Here is a 21,941-nt window from a genome sequence, read left to right as displayed (position 1 = left end):
GAGTGCCCAGGACTTTCATCGCCAGGAATTTCAGCTCTTCAGGAAGACAAAAAGGGTAAACTATGTTGTGACTTACACAGGAAAGGAGTTTTTAACATATTAAACCAATTTCCCATCTTGAAAGAAATTGTCCAAGGAATTCTATAGAACTAGAAGAAAGCTAGCTTGGTTTTGTTTCTCCATAACCTTTAACCTCGTTTGACTTTGGTGTACAAGACAAGTGTCTGTATCACAAATAAAACTATTCTGTTTATGCAAGAACTTGACCGAAGTTAGCCACAAATTGCCGTTGATTTCCGGATAGTTTTCCCACTCATCAAAGGGCTGGCGGCAAGTTCAATCGATAATCGTCAGCAGGGCGTTCTTGTAATGTGTTCGACATGTCTCGGATTCCGAGGGATTGGGGCTACCAGAGTCAACACTGGCCAGTGGAGCACCACCACCACCAAGGATCACCGCCTGGTAAACTAGCACTTATGAAATTGAATGTAAACAAAGTGGGTGACTGGACACCCACTTTCTTCCCTTCTTGCAGACCCTTCCACTGGATGACTGACATATCGGCGCCAGGCAGGCAATTAACATGCGATTGTCATAAATTTACTCAATGCACAGATTATTAAACATTCATAAAATAAATGACCCAGCCAAAGTGCATAAATTCTCAATTGATTTTAGCGCATTGTGCGGAACAAAGGAAAGCAATTGGGGGAGTGGAGTTCTCCCCTCGAAGAGAAAAGCGGGGGGGGGAAAAGGAATCTGGTTATTGAATTATAACGATGTCGGCCAGAATGGCCAAGGGAAAAACATAAACATAAATTCCTTCAGATTCTTCGAGCGAAACAACAATTGCATAGAAATCAATTTCAGAGGCGAAGCGTTCAAGGGTTAAATTCCAAAAGGGGAGTTATAAATTGTGTAAGTGCAACGGGGGGAAGTTCGGAAGTTGGGAAGTTCTGAGTTGGGGAGAAAGACCCCATTTAATGGCGTTTGTGGCTTGTCGCTGGGGTTGAAACAAAGGCAGCCCATAGTTTCTTCTCGATGCGAAGGAAAATCGGAAAAGCGACCGAGCACTTGGCATTAAAAGTCGGATAGTTTATATTAAAAATATCCCCATTAAATCTTGAATGGTGTTGTATTGCCCGCCGCTAAGCTCCTTTTTGAAGTATCTCAGTTGGTTTTAAAGCGAAACCGACTAGTTTATTGTGTTTCTGGTTAGAGACTGGTTAGATTTGAAGAATACCGATTTAAATGGGATTGAGGTAATCGCAGATTCTTAAAGCTGCCTTCACTCGCAGTGATTGCATTTCAGCTAACTGCATTACTCTGCGCTTCGCCAACTCTAAGCAGATAATTTCGGCCAGAATATCATTAGGAATTCCCTTTCTGGCTCCAAAGCTGCAGCTCCTTCGGGCTTAAGTCAACTGCATGGCGCAGAAGGGGGAAGCCCCAAAAAAAAAAGAAAGAAAGGAGGGAGGGGGGAGGGAGGAGCTCCCTGATGTGAAGTGAAATGAAATTACGAAGAACCAGCTGAATGTCAATGTCCTCCCACAAGAAGCCCTTCCTCCGCCGCTTCTGGGTTCTGGGATCTGCGATGATGGCAAAAACAAAGAGCGAACGGAATGTATGTACAGCAGTATGTACAAATATATTTCGTTTTTATGACATTTCTGACAATTTATGATGCAAATTCCTCACCCGAAAACCGAAGAATGAAGCGGTGGCACGAGAAGAAGGCTCCGACAAATTGTCGAGAAATTGCATAAAACTATAAAATAACAAAAAAAAAAAAACAAAAAAAAAGGCAAAAAAATGAAATAAAAGCATGAGGGAAAAAACAAATTGTTATGCTGAAATCTGTAATCTGAAGTAGTTGCGGATGCACTCGAGAGATATTTATGGTGGGAGCGAGAGAGGGGGAATAACAGAAAGAGACAGCATCAGCACACTATGGGCAAAGGGCAAAAGCTGCATGCGAAATTGTTTTATTTGTGCTTTCATTATTTTGCTTTATATTTCGTGATGGCTTTTTATTTTCTGTTGATTCATCAGAAAATAAATTGAAATATTCTTGTTGACAAAACCACCGTACCGAATTCGGACTTTTTGGAGAACTTTTTGCTTTCTGCTCTCTGCCGCCATTGCATGATTTATTTAATTTACTAAAACTAACAGAACATGGAAAATATTTGATAATAAAATCACGTTCACACGCTTAAGGCCACAAATCAATTGGTGCCGCCGAAATCGAAATCCAAATCGAACCCATCAGCCATCAATGAAATCGGCCCGAACCCAAAGTTCATTATAAAATTATTTGCCCTTATTTTTATTTGGGTCCCAAATTCGTGGAAAGCGTTTTGGTTTTGACCGCAACTGAGGACTGAGGACTTCGTCCCACCTCACAAATTTGCCTTTTTCCTCCATGTGAATCAATACCAATCTGTCCCAGGCACTTTATCACAATAAACTTATTCGGCATGTGAGGTCTTCGTCGCTCGTTAATATGCCAGTGTTTTATTTGAAAGTCACACAAACAAGCCGGCAAAAAATGATGTATAACCGCATGGAAAACAAACTATTGGTAGCAAAATATATGTGGACATTTTTCAAAATAAATACTGAAATTTAAACGGCTCCTCGACATCTGGCGACTAACCAAACAAAGAATTTTTTACGGCAGCTTAATTATAAAAACACAAATTCGCTCATATTATTTTTGGTATGAAATATCTAAATGGAAATAATGACGAATGGGAAACGAACGTGGAATAAGCCTGATTGAAATAAACGGATTTGTTATCTAATTTATTATGGAATTTAATTCATCCAAATATTTTCGAATGAGAAAATCAGGAACGTGGAATTTAGATAAAGTTGCATAATAGAATTTACTATAATAGAGCTTAAATGTAAGTAGCAGCTGCATCTAATAATGATTTTTAACACTTAATAGTTTATTTGTGTAATAATAACATATGCATATTAATTTTCTGAAATTATATTCTGATATTCCCACGCAACCCAACCAAAAATTCTCTTTCGAGAAGAACGACTTTAATAATTTCATGGGTTTTTGGCCTCTTGACTGATTTCCATTTCGTTGATGTGGCCAAAACTCTGGCGCGGCACAATATGTTATGAATTTTTATTAAGTTGCGTGCCAAGGAAAAAATTAATTTATCGCCAGCGTGTTATTGTTCAAATAAAAGGCCAAAATCGAAGTCGCTGATCGACAAAAACGGAGGGGTGTGGATGTGGAGTCGGGAGTTTCGTCATCCTCATCTGGCTAGCCATCGCCATTATCGATGGACATCAATGTGGGGATATGTCAGAAAATCGGCGGGCGGAGGTGCAACGTAGCCTGAATTTAAATGGACAAATTAATTGCGTTTGTCAGGCTTGTGGACAGGTTCTGGCCATTGGAAGCAAGCGGCCGGACAAAGAATTAATTGGTTTTTGGACACTGGATGAAATATATTTAATTTAGGCTTAATGCCGGACAGAGATTGCATTTTAGTGTGCACCCCCGCCGCCGCCGCCTCCTCAAAAGTGTCAAATTGGCATTGAATCATGACTGGGACTGTATCTCTGACTGTATCTTTATCTGTACGCGATCGCCGGGCCATCAAATAGCCATTAAACAGTAGACCATTATCCTAGCTGATGGGGTATGATACCACAAAGGATCTCCGATCCCAGGCCGCAGGCGATCGTGTGGTGCAGTCGATGATCGAGGATCGGCACATAAATTATCACTTGGTTGTGGGTACGACAAAGTTGTTTATAGGGGGTTAAGTGTGGAATGGTGATGCGTAGATTCCCATCCACTGAGGAAAAAATCAAGCGTAACTTTCTTAACTTGTATTTTGATGGCAGTTTTATTCAAATACTTTGTTCTGTGTAGCGTTGTGCAAGCAGGATACTTTCCGTGAATAGAATAGTACTCCCCTAAATGTTTGAAATCCCTCCTTTATGCGATCTGAGTTGACAGTTTTATTGTGTCGCCTTTCTGAATTAATTGAGTCGCCCCTCGGTTCCAAATGAAGTCGTTGTCGCGTTTCCGAGGAATGCGGTGAGGATGGGATCCCCTGCTTCTCCGTGGAGAGAACCCCTGCGGGAAGAGATGGGCTCGGAGGACCACACATCGCGTTGGAGACACACGCAGCTCTAGAAACGAACCCAAAAAAAAAACAAATTGCTTCTTCTCTACTTAAATAATCAACGGCCTGCGGGCGAGAGCCGTTGCCAATTAATTATAATTGATTGGCGATATTAACGGAAATTATGATGATTATGATTATTCGCTGGAAATGCACCCGCAGATACGTTACCTACACACGTAGATACGTTTTTCTGTTGAAAGATATAACGACGATATAAGTCGCATAGAAAGCTGAATACTATGCGGATGATGTATGATAAACGACTTAATTGTTTCTTTTTTTTCCGCTCGCCATTGGCATCGAATACATTAAATGATAGATGTGAATGCTGAATGAACAAATTTGCTGGACATTTTAAATTTGGTAAACCTGCGCAATAATTAAATTTACGTTACAGAACGTTTGTTTGGTGCGGTCACATTGCTTGTTATCGATTCCTTCAATTGTCACCCTGAATCAACCTGAATTTCTATTGTGATTTTGGGACTTGTCAAGCAGTTTTCTCGAGGACTTTAGTGGAAAAGTATGAGTCGTCTGCGGGCGAATAGGGAATATTCTCGGAACGCCCTGCGTTCGCGTTCCCGTTCGCGATCCAGTTCTCGATCCCGACCCACCCGTTCGGATACCATTTTCGCGGACAGATCGCGATTGCAGCGACGTTCAGGTCGGACTCCCAGCGCCTGGGACATTCCGCCGGAGGGATATGAGCAGGTGACTCCGCAGCAGTACAAGGCCATGCAGGCCAGCGGACAGATTGCCTCGCGGATTGCGCCGGATTCCATGCCCACGGGTGAGTCCGCGGCAATTGCGATGATCACCAGACAAGCTCGCCGGCTGTATGTGGGCAACATACCATTTGGAGTGACGGAGGAGGAAATGATGGAGTTCTTCAATCAACAGCTCATGGCGCTGGGACTCGAGGGTGCACAGTATTTGGATGGCAAGGCTGTGCTGACCTGTCAAACGAATCTGGAGAAGAACTTTGCCTTCCTGGAATTTCGCTCCATGGACGAGGCCACCCAGGCCCTGAACTTCGATGGCATTATCTTTCGCGGCCAGATCTTGAAGATACGCAGGCCACACGACTATCAGCCGGTGCCCTCGATACGCGTTTCTAACATGGAGAGCTATAGGTCATTTAGACTGCCGGCCACCACCACCACCAATCCTCCGATTTCCACCATTGCCGTGTCCTCGATTGTCCCCGATTCGCCCAATAAGATCTACGTAGGAGGCCTGCCCACCTGCCTGGATCAAGACCAGATCAAGGATCTGCTGCAGTCCTTCGGCGAACTGAAGGGACTCAATCTGGTGAAGGACATCAACACAAGCCTGAGCAAGGGATTCGCCTTCTTCGAGTACATCGATCCCTCGGTCACTGATCACGCCATAGCTGGCTTGCATGGCATGCAGTTGGGCGATCGCAGGCTGGTTGTCCAGCGATCCATTCCCGGCGGAAAGAATGGGCTCTCCGTACAACAGCCCATTGTACAGGTGCCGGGAATATCCACACTACTAGACCCCGGCTCACCCACCGAGATTCTCTGCCTGCTGAACATGGTGTTGCCGGAGGAGTTGCTGGACAACGAGGAGTTCGAGGACATTCGCTCGGACATCAAGCAGGAGTGCGCCAAGTACGGAGATGTTCGGAGCATCAAGATCCCGCGCCCCGTTGGACAATTCCCGAAGCGGGGCTGTGGCAAGGTCTTTGTCCAGTTCGAGTCCGTGGAGGATTCGCAGAAGGCCCTGAAGGCGTTGAGTGGCCGCAAGTTCAGCGGGCGCATCGTGATGACCTCGTTCTACGATCCCGACAAGTACCTGCAGGATGATCTCCAATAAAATCTAAACCATAAATAATATAAACAATATATAAATATCTCTATCTGTATTAAAATGAACCAGTATTTAATAAGCCGATACCTCCAACTTGTCGCTGCTAGTCAGTTCATCTCGAAAGCTGTTGAATCGGTGAGCTGATGTTGCCAAGGCCAGGAGCGTTGAGGAAGTTAATACCCAGATCCCGACTCGCGTTGTTGTGATATCTTCTGCTTAATGCCGAAGAAATCGCTTTAAGTAATCTGGGGACGGAATGTGGGGACACGCCTCCGCGCCCCCAAAGAACGATGGCAGGCAGGGATTCAATTAGGCAGACCCACTTAAGCTGCAATCCTTAAAGCTGCTCAAAATCCGACACCTCCTGCAGCAGCTCCTCCTTTGCTCCTCCAGTGATTCCAGTTCCCCTGGAAGAGTCGGCGCAAAGCTCTTGCTTAATTAAAATTTTAAACTTTACGCTTTATCGCCGGCATTTCTCGGCATATTCACACCTACCCAGCTACCATCCCATCCGCTTATTACGATGCCCAGGTAATGCCTTAATGCCTTTTCAATGGAGAAGCTTCTCTTCGGCTGCTTATCTCGCCGCACGGTTGCATTTTCTCAGGTTTCACGTTTCGAGGGTTTCACCTTGGGGCATCGCATTCGCCTGGGGTCTTTTCTTATCTCAAAGTTTGGTCATTTGGTCGACAGCCGATCATCAATACTCGTACGCGTAATGAAATGCGTTGGCACACGTAGAGAAACGAGCTTCAAAGGTGGGAAATGAAATATCAGAAACCGTTTATTATCTATTTGATAAAACCTTCTTCCGGATAAGGAGTAACAGCGCATTTCTCCCAGTGCAGTGCTAAGAGCGTTGAAAGCCCATCTCCATCTGCAGACTGAGCGATTTATCAGTGGCAACGACGACCAGAGCTAAACGCTTTATCGGACTGGAGGAGATTGTGCCAGGCAGCAGGATGGGCAAGAAGTTGAGCAGTTGAGAACTCGAAAGTGGACGTGGGGACGTGGACCGTGGCCACAAATTAATCCAACGCCTGGGACTTTTGTCATTCACCGGAGGAGGCGACGATCTGAAGGCGAGCCTTTCATTCCCGGGGGACACCGAAAAACTCGAAAAACTAAGAGACTTCTTTCGATGCCGCTGCGCTGTCCCATGAAAATCAATGCCTCGATGGGTAATTAATAAACGCCCATAAAGATGCGGATACAATAAAAATTCCAGACTTTCGAGGTGGGGCAGAAGAGAGAGAGGAATCAACTGAAAAGGGTTTCTTTGATTGTGTAGTTTTTTCCTTCGTTGATTTTTATGAGCTGGCAGCTGCGCTTTGGGGATTAACTGGATTGACTTCTAATCTCGTCCAGCAACCCTCTCCTCTCCGCCCCCTTCTTTCGTTTGTGTCCGAGGTTAGGGTCTGGATGTTAGGTAATCGAAATTGAGCAATCAAAAGCCACAGTTGAGTGAACCCGAGCGACTCCAAAACCCTTCATCCCGGCGGCTTCTATGCATTTTTAATTGCATTCTCATCATTTCATTTGAATATGATGTAGTAGATAATCATTGGGCTCCTGCCAGTGCAACGCCTTCCTCCAAAATCGATTGTTAAACGACTCTTTTACCCATTTCACCTTCGTTGATTGTTCCCTTTGGTGGCTGGCAGAGAATCGAATCAGAAGCTAGTTCCTTCACTTATCGCATCCATCACTTGATTTGTGTCCCAACGAGTTATCCAACTTAATTAGTTGGATCTGCAGAACGTTGTGTTTCACTAATGATAGTTTAGGTGGCCGAGCGCAGTATAAATTTGCCAAAGATACCAAACCACAGATACTCTATTCAGATATCAGGGAATGCATAAAAATTTGTTCTTCTAATGATCGCGATAGGCATCTCGCATGCGTTCAATTTGTACGGATTTAATGAAGATACACGGAAAAGTTCAGAGACAAAGCTACGGACTTAATGAACTAAACTGCTGCAAATCAACGGCCAGAAGTTAATCTCTGAATTATTTAAAAATCAGGCGGGCAAAGGAGGCAGCTTCTTTTTTTATTCTGCTCAAAGGGCAGAAGCCTGAATTCAATTAAGCAGAACCTGTTGCTTTGTTTGGTTTGCCCGCAATTCAATTCACATTTCCGGTGCCCAAAAAAATGTGAAAAAATAAGAAATGAAGAGGCGAACAAAACACGCAAATAAAATCAAATAAACAAATATTGTGAGCAGCTCTGCAGAATCTGTAATTTCCCCTTCATAGTCGACAACAAAGGCTAAAAACAAATTACCAGCGAGAATAATTTCTCCGAAATTTCAACTGCAAGGCAAGGGTGGCTGGGGTTTTTGGGTAGTTGGATGGTGGGATGGTATTCTCCGCCCAACCATATCCTGTCACTGCCATTTCCATACCCATTCTGAATCCCAATCCCGCTCCAGAGTTCCAGAGTTCCACGCCGCTTCGTTAATGGCAGCGCAATTAATTCGAGCAAATCGTCTGTGAACCCTTTTTATGACCTCTAGGACTCCCCGGAACATCCCGTCTCATTCGCAGATAAAAATTCATTAAACGACATCATTGGAGAGCTTTGTTTCGCTTTGAACTGTTTGCCCGGCGATAATAAATGCGGAATAGGAGCGCAAATGCCGAAAAAAGCGTTCTTTAAATGTTTTGGAGTTTTCCCTTTTCCGGCGGCGCGAAAATTGTCTCGGTTTTATTTGCGTAAGCCGTTCAACTGCTTAAAATAGAACATAAAACAAAGCAAATACACCTGGCGGTTCTAAATATAAAAGGTTTTTCTAGGGTGAGCTTGAGTTCTACCTTCAGTTCTACACTGATAAACAAGCGAGTGATTATCTTAGCAAAATTACATTATTAACCACTTCTATTGGTCTTATTGTGTTGCTTTGAAAGGTGAAATATTTCCTACTATCGACAGGCAAAACCATTCATCTGAGTTACCTCGTTTTCAGGGGCATAAATCTAGCTGCCTCATCCTGCAGAGTTACATTGAACTAGTTCTCCTCATCCCCTAACACCATTAAACTAACCCATTAGCTGGCTATTCAACTGGCTGGAGCACAATGTTACAAGATAATTCCGCTGATCTATTACGCGGCTCAAGAGCCATTTGTCTCTCTAAACTCTTACACAATTCCAAAACCGAGTCTCGAATCCCGAATCCGAGACGCGAGTTCGAAGAACCCATTTGTGGACACCCTACGGCGCCGAAAGGAAAAACAATGGGCATCCGAATGGGTTTTTCCCGAGTTTTCCGAGGGACCAGCGCGAATAACCTGCGACCTGAGCGCACTTAATGAGGGTCATAAAATCAAGCGCCAGGCCTTTAACAAAAACAGGCTCAGACGAGCGGATAAACCGAAACTAAAGCAAGAGCAACCTGAGAACCTGAGGTGTAACAGGTGAGTCGGCAATGAAATCATAATGCAGATTATTCCGAGCAACCAGAACGAGGTAGTGACCCAAAAGGACATCCAAGTGACACAGGGAGCTATTTGAGGCAGCATTTAACCATTACTTTTCGAGCATTTGCTTTGATACTGTGCCGCAAAACCTTTTAAATCGTTTGTTTTCCTGCTTTTCTTGACCTGCTCTCGAATGCAAATGCGTGTCAACTTTGACCCCAAGTGAAGCCGAATCACATAATCCCCAAGAAGCGACCAGATGTGGAGCAACAATAAGAGCAGCGAGCAACGAGACAATGGGGAAAAACACAATTTAAGCTGCTCGAAAATGCCCGACTTTTTCGACTGGCCCGGCATATAATCCAAACTAAATGTCCGACTTAATTTTGTTGTTGAACTGTCCTTCTTGTCGAGTGCACTGTGAGAAAAATGCACGAAAAATGTGCATGGTTCAGATGCCAAATGTTTTCTTTACAAAGTATTATTAGTTTTCAATAAGTACGTTTTAATCGGCACACTTTCCAACATCAGTGTGTTGATTTTGAATATTTTCCTGGCCATTTTTGTCCACATTTTCGCTGCTCGATATACGACACAATATTATGCTTGTCGAATATCAATATTTATGTTTCCCCTTAATTTGCCCAGTCCAGTTCTATTTTGTGAGTACCTGTCGTCGTTTCCTCGATGACTGACAACTTGTGAATGGTGTTGATGATAGTGGAGTGAACTTATAAGCGTAAGTGCAGATTACATACCTCCATACCTGTGGCGCAACCGAATGGTTCACTGACCTTCCGCTGGGCGTTTCTATTCAGGACGACTTCCACGGACTTTGTCCATGTTTGTATATTGCTTTTTTTTGCCGTGTAATGCTGTGAATGCTGTATAAATGCCGTGAACTTCGGGGTCCGCCCACTGATGAATGCCCGCTGCTCCGGGAGTCATCTTCATTCTCTGCTGGCGAGCATTTGTCCTGGCGTTTGTTTGGTATGCTGCTGCAGTGCCACTCCCCCTGCCGGCCTGCGCTGCCCGCCGCCCCCTTTTCGGCTGTCGACATCCACACAATTCAACTTCAACTTTTGATACTCATCTGAATTTGCATTATTTTCTTCTGCTGCTGCTGTGTTTGCGTTGCTGCTGATTTTAATCTTTCAACTGCTCTCTGCTTTGCTTTGCCTTGTGCCCTGCTTTATTTAGTTTGGAATCTTTTTTGCTTAAGAGAACCAGCTCACCGGTGATTTGCTGGTGATATGTACCTGCACCTGCCGCCCTTCTGCCGTCCAGGTGAACAGGTTTCCTTTCCTTTGTTTGTCGCGCTCTGCGAGCTCCAACGCACTCGCCACTCCACTCCACTTCACTTCACTCTAGATTCGCTTTTTCCCATTTTCCCCGGCGGTCTTCATTCATTCCATTCGAATGAAGAGGCGAGGGCAGAAAAAAGTATCCTAATTGGTATTAAAATTGACGTTATTTTTTCCAACCATTCCTGTGCATTGTGATTCGATGCCTTAATAGCTTGAATGGTGCCGCATTTGTCTTCTGGCCTCCGCTTGCGCACTTTATTCAGATTGCATTCAAGCAGCGGGCTTGTTGGCAAGTTGAGAGTCTTATTACGGCCAAATTTTGGGGCACTTTTGGACAAACGCATTTCTCAGATGGCAGCGAGATTAAAATCGAGAGATAAACATGATCTCGATGCCATGCCCTTTAGATCAGACTCGGCGATGTGACCATTGCATTCGGTTTAATTTTCCCGTGTTTTTGTTTCCTTTTTTATCATTTAATTTTTTCGTTACCTGATTTTCATCTTTTGTTTGGCGCTCGGGCGCAATGCCATGGGCGTTGTTGTTGGAAGTTATGGAAAAAAATGGAAACTCTGCAGGATTAAATTTAAATGTGGCCACTTACACGTAATTAAGTTCACAGCACTTTATTTAAATGTGTATTAAGCCATTTTTCGCAGCACCAATATGCAAAAATAATTAAGCCGGTAATATAATTTTATTAAAGCTTAAATGAATGTCTGCAAAAATTTGCTGCATCGATTGCACGGCAATTAAACCAAATCTTTTAAACTCCTTTAAATTGCTTGAGTTTCGGCGTGTCGCAATGGCATAGGTCAGTTCCAATAAGAAAATTTAAGTTTACAGCGTGCTACTCCGAAAACTGTTACAGGTGCCGCACTTTTCCTCTTGTGGATGGCATTACTCCGAATTAGTACTCCCTTTTATGTAGTCGGTATATTTTGAACTATTTCAAATTATTAAGTTACAGATATGATTTCATTGAGTTTTGATTCATTAATTGCCTTTCCGAATTTTTTACATCGTTTTTTTTAATAACACACAATTTCCCTATGATAACATTTAATTGGGTTCCACTGAGATGTTTTTTGGAACGTATGTTACGTTATGTGGACTGTGGACGATGTGGACTGAGTGAGCGAGTTGTTGATTCTAATTCTGTCTGCTTTTGTTTGTGGAAATCATTCAAAATGTGTGTCATTTTGTGGCATATGTAAAAGTAATTTTTATGCTAATCTAATGTAAGCGCAATGTGATCTTTTATTAAACTATGAACAAATTAAGACAATTGCCATTATTGATTTTGATAATTTATTTTATTATATACAGTTCCATTTGGTTACATCTTAGTACATAAATATAAATATTCCATTAAAATAAGCCACAGTAGGGATTAAAGATTTAAGGAAAATACATTTCTGTAAATATAAATCAATTCCTACTTATTTCTGACCAAACTGGTTTTGTTTCGGCAGCAAAAACAAGGCTTAAACTTAGGGGTTAACAAGATCAAGTAACTTATTGGTCCGCAGAACTCCTTTGGGAATCGAATTGAATGTTAACATAGCTTCCACATGCTCTCTCGCGGAGGCGACGCATGCGCACTGAGCACACTGTCAACATGCCATCCACAGGCGAGCAATGCGATCCACACGCGATGCAGTCGCCGACTCGATTCATAAATTGCGTTTAGTATTGCCGAGAGTTTCAAGCGTTGTGGTACTCGAATTCGAAATCGCAAGACGCGCGGCTGTTGCGTTCAAATCGTTGTGTTCGTTCGAAAATGCTTTTGTGGCAAGAAGTGCTAGAAATCGAGTCCCGCAGTCGGTAGTCAATCCAAAAAGTGACCGAGCGAGCCTGGTGCCAAAAAAGATCCCAGTTCGTCGCGAGTTCCAGCAACATCGTGAGAGAAACACAGGGTAGCAAACCGAGTAATTGAATCCCTGGATATCTGGACATTGAAAGTCGCATAAGTTGGTGTTGCCGTGAAATGTTGCTGCTGCAACTGCCGCAGATCCGTGTGGCACAGTGTCAGTGATTGAGAAATATAAGCGCTGAGTTTTGAAGGTACTGCAGCATGACGCCAAGCGGATTACACACAAGGATTAAATAACAAAGTAATTTGCATAACTCTTATCTGGAAAGTAAATTCGAATCATGACAGCGAACTAGGCGCAAGTTTATGCACGAATATCGGATCCCCAAGGATCCTGCGCGAGTGGAGCGGATGTCCGTTCATGTCCATGTTGCGAGTCAATGAAACTTTTAATTGTGCACGCGTGCCCCGCCCCCCACCTCTCGCATTTCCAACCCCCTTTGGCCCACACCTGTTCGCCGGGGGCTGCGTGCCCGTCAGCCCCGCCCCTTGGGGGCTCATGTTCATGTTTCCCGCATATTTGTCATGGACATCGCCTGGATGAATGCATGACTGGGTGAATAATCTCCCGGGGGTGAAGTGGGGAGCACGGGAGGCGGTGGAGCAGCTGTGGATCCCCGGGGAACAGGAATAAAAGTGCAACCATCAAGCCAACACACACTTTAAACTTGTGCTAGTGAGAAATCGTTTTGGGCAGAAGGGAGCAAACTAAATTCAACTTTTCATAAAGTTTTGCAAGAAATAAAACTGCGCTATTTAAAACTTTTGGACATATTCTGCTTGGCTGGAGGGAAGTCTTTCCCTAGAAGTTGCTGCATTATTTTGGGCAACACTAGTAGCTAATTTTTGAAATCAGTATTCTTTAAATTTATTTAAAGCCTAAACTTATATAAGAACAATCGAATGGATAACTCAATTCTTATTCAATTATCTCCAACTCCTTATTTTTCCAACCAGTTGGCTGCGCTAACTTTATTAACCAGCAAGTGGAATTTCAGATTGTTCCACCCTTAAGCTCCCTTGGCCAAATCTCAACTTATTTTCAATTATCATGTCATCTGGTGGCAAGCCACTTGCCCCTCAGCTTTTCATTCCCTTTTCCCTTTTCCACTCACCACCCACCACCCACCAGCTGCACTTGAACTCCACGTTGGTAATTCGGGAAATCCCCTCGCCAAAAAGCGACCAGGAGAGAATTTACTATCGCCACCAACGCCAATTGAAGCACTTGTCCACGCTCGCCGACCTACACCCAACCACCCACCCTTTCCCATTTCCTCCCCATCCCGCGGGCTTTTCCCAGCTCCACCACCTTTTCCGCCCTCTTCCTTCTTTCTCTCGTTATGTTTTTTGCGGTCAGTTGAGGCCGCGTGCCGAGTTCCCATTGTATGTGTGTTTTTCGTGTTTACATTTTTTTTGCCGGATACCCAGCGTTTTTAGAGTTTAGGGCGTATCCTGGCAAGGACAACTGAGACAAAAAGGATATGCAAAAAAAAGAGTTACTGGGCAGTTGAGAAGCTATAGCTTTTACAATAATCTTTATCTCAGAATATACTGAAATAACTTTAAAGTGAAATGATATATGATTGGAAGAAATACTTTAGATTGGCAAGCACTGGGTACTGGGTATTATATAGTCGCGGCACACCACCCACTTATGCTTGGGAAAGGACATGGATCCTTGGGCCATGCGTGTGTGTCCGTGAGTCAAAGAACAGCGGCAAAAAACAGCGCAAAACGATGGAGCAGCAGCAGAAAGTGAGGTGAAGGAGCAAAGGACACCGCCAAGTTGACCTCGCGTCGCCTGCAGCGTTAATTTATAATTTACTCTCGGCTCACTGAAATCGCCTAGCACCCCAAACCACGCCCAGAACCCACCGCTCCCCGCCCCACTCCTTGGAGCGCTCCCTCCTTTATTATTATTACTTCTGTGCGTTTCCACGCGCTTTTCCCAGCCCGACCGCAGAAAAGGTCCTTTTGCCCCATCATCATCCACCAACGTTTCTGCCACTTTTGACTTTTTTACATTTGCCGACGGGTCTGAAGTTTGTTTCTTCTTTTCCACCGCTATTATTGTTGCCTCTGCCGTGTTTTCCCGCTCCTCGTTGTTGTTGTGTCCCTTGAATTTTGTGGCTAAAAAGAAGGAGGATAACCAAATCTGCTCCCAAATTCAGCGTTCTCATCCCGGTATTTTGGCCTTTTCAACTACTCATTGTTTGTTGTCTGCCTGTGTTTTTAGTGCCTTAATTTCGCTGTTTGTCTGTGTTTTTTGGGGATACTTTTTTTTTTGCTTTAAGCCACGCTCCTGTTTGAAATATTCTTGACTTTTGGCCCCGCGACTGTTGCGCGTCTCACTTTTTCCACTTTTGCAGACATTTTTTTGCCCTCGTTGGTTTGTTGTTTTAATTAATTTGTAAATTTACTCGCCCAGATTAAAGCAAAGGAGAAGCAAATTAGCCAGACACTCCGCCAACAAAAATGCAGATGGACGGCAGATGTCATTTGCTTAAGAAAGAGAAGAAAATTCTTTGGTGGGCAGGGGCAAACCAAAGTGGGGCATTGTGGACATAAAAAACCAAAGTTGTGGAGGGAGTTTGGAATTTTACCACTTTGGATTAGTTTTCTCTGATTGCAGAGAGCTTAAATATTTAAAAAAAAAACGAGGACTCGCGCTATTAAAAATTCTAGTAATTGAGTTCATAAAACAAATGCAAATGAGGCAGAAAGCCATAAATAAAACCTCTAACAGGGATGGCAATCATAAAAAAGAACTATTTAAATGTTAAACAATACATGTGAAAAGTAAAATGGCATTGCAAATAGTGTGCAGTCAAGTTTTTGCTCAACAAATCCTGATTCTTTGTGGTAACGATTTTTTAAATACTATTTGATTGAATGACAGTTAAATTCCGCAGCTAAAATTTAATTGGCACCTTGTTGAAAACAAATCAAATTCACTCTGTTCGTCAACCATATTTGCAAACCTCGAGTTCCCTAGACAAACAGTGTATTAAATTTGTATTTGTGTTTGCTTTTATGTTAGGGGCGTCTATCAAATTTCCCTGTCAGTCTCGGCTTTCATACGCAGAACTGCGGGCCTCATCTTTCCTGGGCAAGTCTCGAAGTCTCGCAGTCTTGAAGTCTCGAAGTTTGCCAATAATAATAATTTAATTTCCAGCCGCCGAAGTGGAGTCACTCAAGAAAAACACTTCTGTTGAAAACTCGATGAGCAGCACATTCGCCCAGCGGCCATTTAATTGCCGCTCCAAAGCTGCAAAGCGAAGAACAAAGGCTGAATCATTTTATATGCAGTACAAATAAGGAGAATCATTTTTGCAGCTGCTTTTTGGACGGGGCATTTGCTTAAAGTATTTAACTTGGGTTTAACCGCAATGGCAAAACTTTGTCCTGGTCGTATTGACACATTTGTTTGGCAGCATGAAGTCGGCCAATAAAATTGCTTGCGGTGTCTTTGAGCCGAGCCAACAACGAATTTCAAATTAAATAAACAGGAAAAAAGTGCGGAAAACTCCCAAATGTGCAATTAAAAAATTTTACAGTCATAACTTTTTATTATGGAACATAATTCAGACTTTTTATGCGAGCGGAGCAAAATGGGAGGGTGGCACCATCTCCACTGCGCGTGTTTAATTTCGTTCTTCGTCCTGTTTTTCCAATAAATTTTCTTCCCTTTTGCACGCAATTTCCTCACTTCAACTTTTCTCCACTTTCTCCCTGCTGCTCGCCCTCAATTTTTTCCATTTTTTTTTCCTTTTTGGATATATAATTGCATTAAAGCCAACCGAACTGGCCGCACTTTTATGTGTCTGTTCCATCATTTTTGGGTGGCAACAAATTCTCGGCTTGTTTACGTTTCAAACTACCAAAAGTTTCAGTTTCTAACTATAGATTTTCATCACGACACGAGGCGGTTCGTTTCATATTTTTTATTGGACCTAAATGTCGACACGTGGATACTTTTTTTTAGATGCATTTTAATTTGAGTTTTGCTGCGCATTTTTATGATGCACATGGTTAGGCGAATGATTAACGTGCGGATAAAAAATGGAAGAATGGAAGAAAAATGGAATGGACACATCTTAAATTACCATCTCGTACTAGCCTGTATGTACATAATTTAAAATTTGATTGTATATGGCCCTCTATACTTTAAAGCACTGAGTTCAGCTCTACGCCATTTGTTTGCCAACTTTAAACTAGAAACTAAAGTTTCATAATACCCTCATTTTTCACATGTGGGGCACATTAACCCACACCCATTAAGCTGTCCGACAGCCAATAATTGTCGCTCCAACTAAATAATGCATAAATAATGCAGCAGGGATAACAAACTCAAACGGCAACAGGATCGAGGGGAGCGGCTTTATATATACAACATGTATGTGTATATGGGATATATTAACCCGTTCGGGGCCAAAGGGGTGGCTTTTCGACATGTTAGTGGATTTGTTGGCCAACAAAGTGAGAAAACCGCAACGGAGCGGCATAAAAAATGCATAAAACGAGGACAGAATAAAGTCATAAAGTAAAAATTGCAGATAGGCGGGGGAAAAAGGAGCGTCCTGTGGGGGGAAAAGCGGAAAAGGGGCAGAAAAGGGGGAAAAGTGAGTCTCTCTGAGTTGCCGTTGTTGTGCGGCATGGGTCTTGTTTGAGGTTTCAATAGGTCATAATTCACGCCTAGTCGCCGCTTTCCTCTTTCCCCGTCGCGTCGAGTTTCCCTGTCGTTGGGCGCCTTGAAAAAGGCTCAGGAGTAAACTAAGTGGGCGGGGCGGGGCAAGGGGCGGAGCGGGGCGAACGTGTGGGTGTTCTGCTGGCGCCACATACACTCTCGTAAAAAAAGAAGAACAGAAACACGTGTGTGCACAACCAATATGCGCTGGCAGAACAGGTCGGGTTACTGTCTATACATGATGATCCCTACACAAGACTGCACTGTGGTCTCAAGAATAGCAAAATGTGCCATGTTTTTCTACAGATAAGAATACTTTTTACTATAATTTAACATTTCTATTATTATGTACTGAGCATAGTTCATGTTTTTAAGCACTTAATATAGACATCCTAGTTGAACTTTATATGTTATGAAAACTAATGTGATGCCTTTCCTTCCAGTCCACATTAGTGCATTGTGCAAATTGGTTTTGGTCGCTGGTGTCGTGTTTGTTTTTACATTAGTTGCGGTCCGTCTCCGGCTGGCCACTTTGTGGAAAATGGAAAATGGGGGAGGCAATGGCAATGGCAATAGAGATGTGGAAAAGCTGGAAAAGTGACAGAGGGGGTGGTCTTGATGCCTGGTTTTGTCTGCTTTATGACTGCTAACGATGAAAAATGTTTGCGTTGTGCGTGCCGCAGCGCCTGCTGAGTTTTCCCTTCCTTCTCCCTCCGCGCTTTTCCAACCACACTCTCCGCACCTCGTTGCATGCGTGTTCCTTTGTGCATGTGTCGTAGTGGCACTTAGGACGAAAAAAATACAAAAAAAACATACCTGACACAATGTAAGTAGGCTTGCTGCAAAGCCGAAATTAGAATGCCCTTACAAATTAACTAGTTTTCTGCAGAAATCTTTGGCTCTGTAATATGTTCGTACCAGTTCTCATAGTCAGTTAGTTCAGTTGATTTAAAATTAAAGATATATTTCTGGGCCATGCCCCTGAAAACACTGTAGGGGCTGCCAGAGTTGCTCATCCTGTCACGGTCTTATTTCAAACTAAAGTACCCTCTGCAACGCAGCTCACACTTTATCCCTTTGGCCGGAGCCATAGTTAATCCCCAGTGGGTGTGGTCGTGGGGTTGTCGCCCGCAGGTAATCGCAGCGAGGGGCAAGTGGCAAATGGACGTGGTCCCAGTCAATGGCACTTTCAGTTATGGCCATTAAGTGGCCGCCGTGTCCGGAACCCCAGTTCCAAGTGGTCTGCGTCTGCCTCCTTTTTGAAGCCTTCACTTTCTTCTACTAGCTATACACAGATAAAAGAGGGGGATTACTATTCATAGTCATAGTCGCCATCGCTCACGTGTTTCAACTGATAATGATATAGCGTAGCTGCTCATTTTTATTTTCGGTGTATTTGGCGGTGCTTACGCAATGCGACCCTCACCCTTAAGGGTTTAACACCCTTAATAATTAAGATCGCGTGCTGAACTTAGTCCGCTTAACTAACTTTGCATTAGTGGGTAGAAATTAAAATTCATGCGGACTGTCGCAGATAGCCGTTCATATATCAAAAAGTGTTTTATTTGCTAATGTTAAGCCTTTGGCGTAGACCAAGTGATGGAAAATGGGCTCTCCTTCTTGGGGTTTGAGTAAAAGCATTTAGGAATAGTAAGAAAAGCGATAAATGGCCTGATAAACTTTGGCTTTTAAGTGATTTTTCGGATTTAATGGAAGGAAAACTTACAACTCGTTTATCAATTATTACAAAAATATACATATTTTAAAGCCATATATGGAGAGTCAAATGAACGTGAAACCAAATCTCAGCCAATTATGCAACTGCATCTCAGCTACAACGTGTGGTAATTAAAAAATAATAAAAGCAACGATAAAAAAATAAAATGCAAAGATAAGGAGCAAAGAAATCCAATTAATTTCACACAGAAGCCAATTAAGTTGACAGGCCAAAAGGAGCGGGGGGCGGAGAGGCGGGAAAAAGGTGAATAAATCTGTTGCTCTTCTCACCTGAGCAAATACGCGAAATCACACACAATCGCACACAATCACACACCTAGACCGCCAATTAACACACTCGCAGGAAAAGCGGAAGTGGCAGGGAAAACGTGCAAAAGAGATGGAATGCGCGTAGGCAGGAAAACCGCACAATGCAAACGCAGCAATACTTCCGGTTCTCCTTCAAAAAGTCAAGCCAGTGCCAAGGATGCTGCATCCTGTGTCTTTGGCTCAACTATTCTAGGGATGAACTAACCAAACAAGGACTAAAATATATAAAAAATCAGAAGCCTGATCCTTCAATCCTTTGGCTGGATAACAAAGTAGCTGAAAAATGGCAGGAAAATTGTTAGCAAGAATAAAGAGTGGGGCACACATGAGCTTCTATTTCTTTTCGCTTTGGCGGCGCATTTGAAAATAATTTTCCGAGCATTTGTTATCCATGTGAAATGGGCCAAGGATACGCGGCGACCTCCTCGGAGTCTGTGTGCTGCTGCTCATGTATTGGTTGGTTTACTTTGTACATGTGTGCGTACATGTCGCGCTTCACAGCGAAATCCCAGGAGTTTATAGGCGCTGTGTACTGATTCCACCCTACAAATGTGTTCCACACTCGGAGTTTATCAGACTATTGATACTTTGCTACTTTAAAAGGATGAGCATTTGTGCTGTTTATCTATCTGTTTTTATTTATTTTATAAAACAATATATGCGAAATGCTCGCATATAAGTATAGTTTCCAATATTAAAGGGTAAATATGGCAGTGTAGATTTTATCTCAATCTTTTTTACTCCGTCCTTTCAGTTGGTTATAAATATGCATTTTTAGTACATGGGAAAAAGTGAATTGTAAACAGGCTTAAAGTGGAGTAACATGGATGGAGAATTTGCCTCCTTTAAATAAACAATTTTTTTGTCATGGATATAGTATTACCCACATGGATATATATAGTATATTTTATGACCCAGTGTATGTGTGTGTGGAAAATTGTTGACATTGAAATTTTACGAGCTTTGCAATGGCATTGTCTCTGCTCAGGGGAATCTGTATACATTTTTATAAACCCATTCTTATCCACGATTCCCCACCATGCTCTGGCTTTTTGCTTTTAATTAAAAATATATGTTAGCAAATAAAAATACAATTTTTGTTACTCGGATACACAGGAATCCCAACCATTTGTTTTTTTCCTGTCGATTTCGACTGGTTGAAATTTGATTACCTGAATTCTGTTTGATTTGAATTTGGGCTAAGTACTCAACGCATTGTTTAAACATGAAACTGTTGACTTAAAACTTGTTTTTAATTTATCCATGGCAGCACGTAAACAGAAATACAATTTTTGATAAACAATATTGTGTTTTGCCATTTCACAGGCAGTGTAAGTGCAATTAGTTGTGAAAACACATAAAATCTGAGATTACAAGTGGAATATATATTGTTTTATTGTTTTTACTGACCAGCACGGTCTGAAATATTTAATTAAGAGCTTAAGAAGGATGTGCAATTATTGCACTGCAATCCGTCGCTGGTAGAAGTCAGAGCAATAAAATATTAAACTCTATTATTTAAACTACCAGCCGGGGACGAGCTCCCCGCCACTTCCCATGGGAATTCTCAAGGGGCGAAAGCAAAGTTTGTAGGAGTGAAAACTCTTTGTCGAGTGCAAGGAAAACAAGAAACAAAAAGCTCCCGGAGACGTGAAACTCGAGCCGAGAAACGACATTCTCTCCTTGAACGAACGGAGATTGCAACGCGAAGCCGGCTAAAATAGAAGTAACATTCTATTATTAACAACGCCACTCGTTCCTGCCACTTCATAAACAGCAGCAGACTGCCAAGAGCCGAGAATGAGAAGAGCAATATGAAACAATGGCAGCAACAATGGATGATGGCTTGGCTAGGAGATGGAAATGGAGATGGAGAGACTGAGAAAGTGGGGGACCAAAGGACACCGGGACGGACACGGACTGTGAGGAGTCTCACAGACAGGAAAACAACGTGACGACGTCGTCATCGCCAACAAAGTGTTGACATCTTTTTGCCCATTCATTGTGTGTCCCAGTCCATCCATCTGCCCCATCGGGCAACAATCCTTGACTAACGCTATTCGTCCTTTTTAATTAATTTCACTTACTGTAGTCCCTCTGTCCTACGGCTTCCCTGCATCCTTTTCGGCTACACAGAGAGACCAGAAAGGCACTATTCAGCTTGAAGCTCAGTATTCAAGCCAACAAAAAGAGAGCAAAACAAGTAATTCCCTAAATATAAAATATGTATTGAGTGGATATATATTGTGTGCTTTATTTGTTTGTAATTGGGGATAAGTATATAATCCTGCGTGTGTATGGAGCATGCTATATCCTCAAGTTGTCAATGTGACATGGTCCAGTCGCACGCTGAACTCAATGGGAGGTCCTTAGGGGGCTGGCTGGCATCCACTTCTCTGCCAGCAGAGGAGTTTTCTTCATAAATTTATAAGCGTCACGTTGCTGACACTCGCATATCTCACACACACTTTTTTCCCACTCTTCCCTTCTCACCTGTGTGCCCCAGATAGACAGACAGTCGGACAGACAGACAAAAGAGCGGTGAAGGCCTTTTGGAGCGTCACAGGATGCGGATGCGGATGGGGATTCAAGGAGGAATCAG

General features: G+C 43.0%; 2 protein-coding genes across 2 annotated transcripts in view; both read left to right on the top strand.

The window, feature by feature from the left end:
• The first annotated feature begins 4,616 nt into the window (after nt 1–4,616).
• On the top strand, nt 4,617–6,083 carry LOC6531787 (splicing factor U2AF 50 kDa subunit). Its single transcript, XM_002092538.4, has one exon. The coding sequence runs from the start codon at nt 4,692–4,694 to the stop codon at nt 6,003–6,005; it is 1,314 nt and encodes a 437-aa protein (XP_002092574.1). The 5' UTR covers nt 4,617–4,691; the 3' UTR covers nt 6,006–6,083.
• Nucleotides 6,084–12,421: 6,338 nt separating this feature from the next.
• LOC6531784 overlaps nt 12,422–21,941 on the top strand; it is a 41,409-nt gene continuing 31,889 nt past the window's right edge. Inside the window, exon 1 of the mRNA XM_002092535.3 lies at nt 12,422–12,844. The gene's annotated coding sequence lies outside the window, so the exon portion shown is untranslated. The remainder of the gene's footprint in view (nt 12,845–21,941) is intronic.

The sequence above is a fragment of the Drosophila yakuba genome, chromosome 2R, assembly GCF_016746365.2.
Source record: "Drosophila yakuba strain Tai18E2 chromosome 2R, Prin_Dyak_Tai18E2_2.1, whole genome shotgun sequence".
Classification (NCBI taxonomy): domain Eukaryota; kingdom Metazoa; phylum Arthropoda; class Insecta; order Diptera; family Drosophilidae; genus Drosophila; species Drosophila yakuba.
The sequence above is the reverse complement of the archived record's forward strand: the minus strand, read 5'-3'. Positions and strand labels throughout refer to the sequence as shown.